Source organism: Sinocyclocheilus anshuiensis, unplaced genomic scaffold (genome assembly GCF_001515605.1).
Source record: "Sinocyclocheilus anshuiensis isolate Anshui unplaced genomic scaffold, SAMN03320099.WGS_v1.1 scaffold183, whole genome shotgun sequence".
Classification (NCBI taxonomy): domain Eukaryota; kingdom Metazoa; phylum Chordata; class Actinopteri; order Cypriniformes; family Cyprinidae; genus Sinocyclocheilus; species Sinocyclocheilus anshuiensis.
Genome location: NW_015548309.1, coordinates 5695917 through 5698907, shown reverse-complemented (window position 1 = coordinate 5698907; position 2991 = coordinate 5695917). Strand labels below are relative to the sequence as shown.

The 2991-nt window shown below is 29.9% G+C and overlaps 1 protein-coding gene across 1 annotated transcript in view; it reads right to left on the bottom strand.

Annotated features, from left to right (window-relative positions):
• Positions 1-2991, bottom strand: part of LOC107656461 (fatty acyl-CoA reductase 1-like) — a gene marked incomplete at its 3' end in the record, with an annotated part of 31479 nt that overhangs the window by 17763 nt on the left and 10725 nt on the right. The window contains exon 2 of the mRNA XM_016444334.1: positions 2508-2719. Coding sequence (XP_016299820.1) covers positions 2508-2696 — 189 coding nt within the window. The remainder of the gene's footprint in view (positions 1-2507; positions 2720-2991) is intronic.

The following is a 2991-nucleotide window of genomic DNA, read 5'->3' as shown; positions in this document are numbered from 1 at the left end:
TAAAAAAACAAAAAATGTAAAAAAAAAAAAAAAAAAAAAAAAAAAGCAAATACATATTTGTTGAATACCAACTGGCATAATATATGATATTTGATGATGATGATGATGATGATGATAATGATAATAATAATAACAATAATATTTTTTATTATAATTATCATATATTTAATTTAGTTCATTTTTATTTGTACATATTTTTTAATATATATAATTGCTAAATAATAATAATACATCATTTTATTTATGATAATTATTATATCTAATATATATAAATCACCTGCTATATATATATATATATATATATATACACACACACACACACACACACACACACATATAAGTGTTTCTTTGCTGGAACGTTCTGCTCATACTAAATCAATGTGAGCAACTACAGCAAACTGGCAGAAACACACGTTCATTCCTGTCCTCTCACTCTCCATTACTCCGGATGTGACTCATCACCACAGAAAGAAAGCAGCAGTGGCAAAGCCTTACTCCATCCCTGCTTCATCAGCTTCATCAGCCGCGCATGGAAATACAGCTCGACTTCTGAACGAGAACTCATATGGATGGCGCTTGTGGTGCGGTTGCCATGGCAACAATCAAAGAGCGTTTTACAATGTCGGCCGAGGGAAAGCAGCACATGAACTTCTCCCAGCGTTTCCAGAGGATCCAGTTCAGGGAAAACAATAGCGATAAACCCTGATGACCGCGTATGAGCAAACACAGATGCATTCGGTCTGACGTAACTAACTATTTAAGGATCAACACACATTCCACGCGGTTAACTGAAAGTTAGGACGCGATCAGATGTCATCCGATCACAAAGACTGAGATATCCAATGACAAAAACACAATACGTGGCATGGGGCTTTTGTCTGAAAAGCGAGAAAAGAAGAAAAGTACATTGTTTTAGGTTTAGGTCACAAATGTCTTAAAGTGCGCCGAATACACTGTTTCTGATGACAAAGAAGCGCCGCACGATTAATAGAAACGAAACCTGAAATGATAAGGGGATGAAATTTAATTAAATAAATGTAATTTATTAACTATCTTTTCAAAGCTGTAATAAGAAGTGCTTATGAACTGGCTGTCATCAACAAAACAGAAGCTTTAAGGCTCCCTGTGGTGTTCTGCCAAATTAAAAGTTTGATGGTTTAATATTTGAGAATGAAGAAAATAAAGACATTAAGAGTCAAAAATATTAGTACTGTAATTTTACAGTTGAACTGGAAAATACTACTACTACTATTATTATTCATAATACAACAGTAATATTTCTTATTGTTTAATATTTTTAATAAGTAATACAAATCATAATGAAAACAACAACATTATTATTACTATTATTATTATAGGTATATTATTTAATATTATTTCATATACATCAATGGCTAAAAAAAATAAAATAATTATTATTATTATTATTTTAGCCACTAAGATATATAGTTTCTTATATAGAGATAATAGTTTCTTACTTTGTTTGATATTTTTATTTAGTAATAACAATCATAATGAAAACAACAACAACATTATTGTTACGGTTATTACAGTTGTATTATTTAATATTATTTTCATTATCTTTCATTTTATTATAATTTAACATTATGTAACATTATTTTACTATATTTAACATGTTTCATTTTATTATCTTATATTATAATTGTTATTATTACTACTATGAATAATAACAATACACATGAACTAAACACGTCACTTCCTGTTTGTTGCTGCCGTGTGTTTTGAGTTTGAGCTCTGTCAAGTTAATTCTTTGTCGTCTAATTTTTTATCTTAAAATCAATTTTATACACCATCATTTTCGTTTCTTGTTCAGTTGCTTTGACACAATCTGTATTGTTAAAAGCGCTATATAAATAAAGGTGACTTGACTTGACTACTACTACTATTATTATTTCAGTCATTTATATAAATTCTTAATACAACAGTAATTTCTTATTTTGTTAGTATTTTAGTAATATTAATAAAACTAATATTAATAATAATTATACATAGTAATAGTAATATTAATAATTAATAAACAATTATCATTACTATTCTTAATAATAATAAATTATATAACAACAATTATAATCATAGTAATTTTATAAAAAATAAAAAATATTTTTATTCAGTATTTTGAATAATCCTAATGAAATAATAATAACAACAATCCTAATAATAATAATATATTATATTTAATATAATAATAATATAATAATGTATTTTAATACAAAAGTCATAGATCTTATGTTTTTTAACATCATTATTTACTCAAAATAATAATCATCATAAAAATATAATAATAATAATGATAATAGTATGTAATTTTATAGAGAACTACTACTTTTAAAGTCATATTGATACTAAAATACCCCTAAATGAATTAATTAAATTGCAATTTTTTTATCAGAAAAAAAAAAAAAAATGTTATCCCCCCAAGTTGTAATGAGAAAGATGGTGAATAAATGTCAGAAAGCAAACAGACACAAACACGTTGCGAGTCTCACCTTACACTTCATCATGTCCTGGACGCGCTCGGACATGGACTGACCCGCCTTGGGCCGGACGAGGATGTAGAGGGCTTTGACGTCCGGACAGGAGCGCAGCAGTTTCTCCACCAGCACCTTCCCCATGAAGCCCGTGGCTCCGGTGATCAGCACGTTCTTCCCCGCGTACCACTGCGAGATCGAGGCCATGATGACGCCGCTCCTGCTGAACACTGACAGACAGAGAGAGAGGATGAGCAGCCCATTCACCTGATTCACCAATCAAAACACACTCGGCTTCCTCTCAAAGGATGCTTTGTCAGCTGGGAAAATACAGTCGACCAGCTGTAGTGTTTCCTCATGACACATTCAGACACTAATAAAGACTTACTAGAACGAGATCTGACCCTCTTCTAATATTGTGAAATATTATTACGATGTAAAATAACATGTTTCTATTTTAATATACTTTAAAATCTAATTTATTTCTGTGATCAAAGCTGTA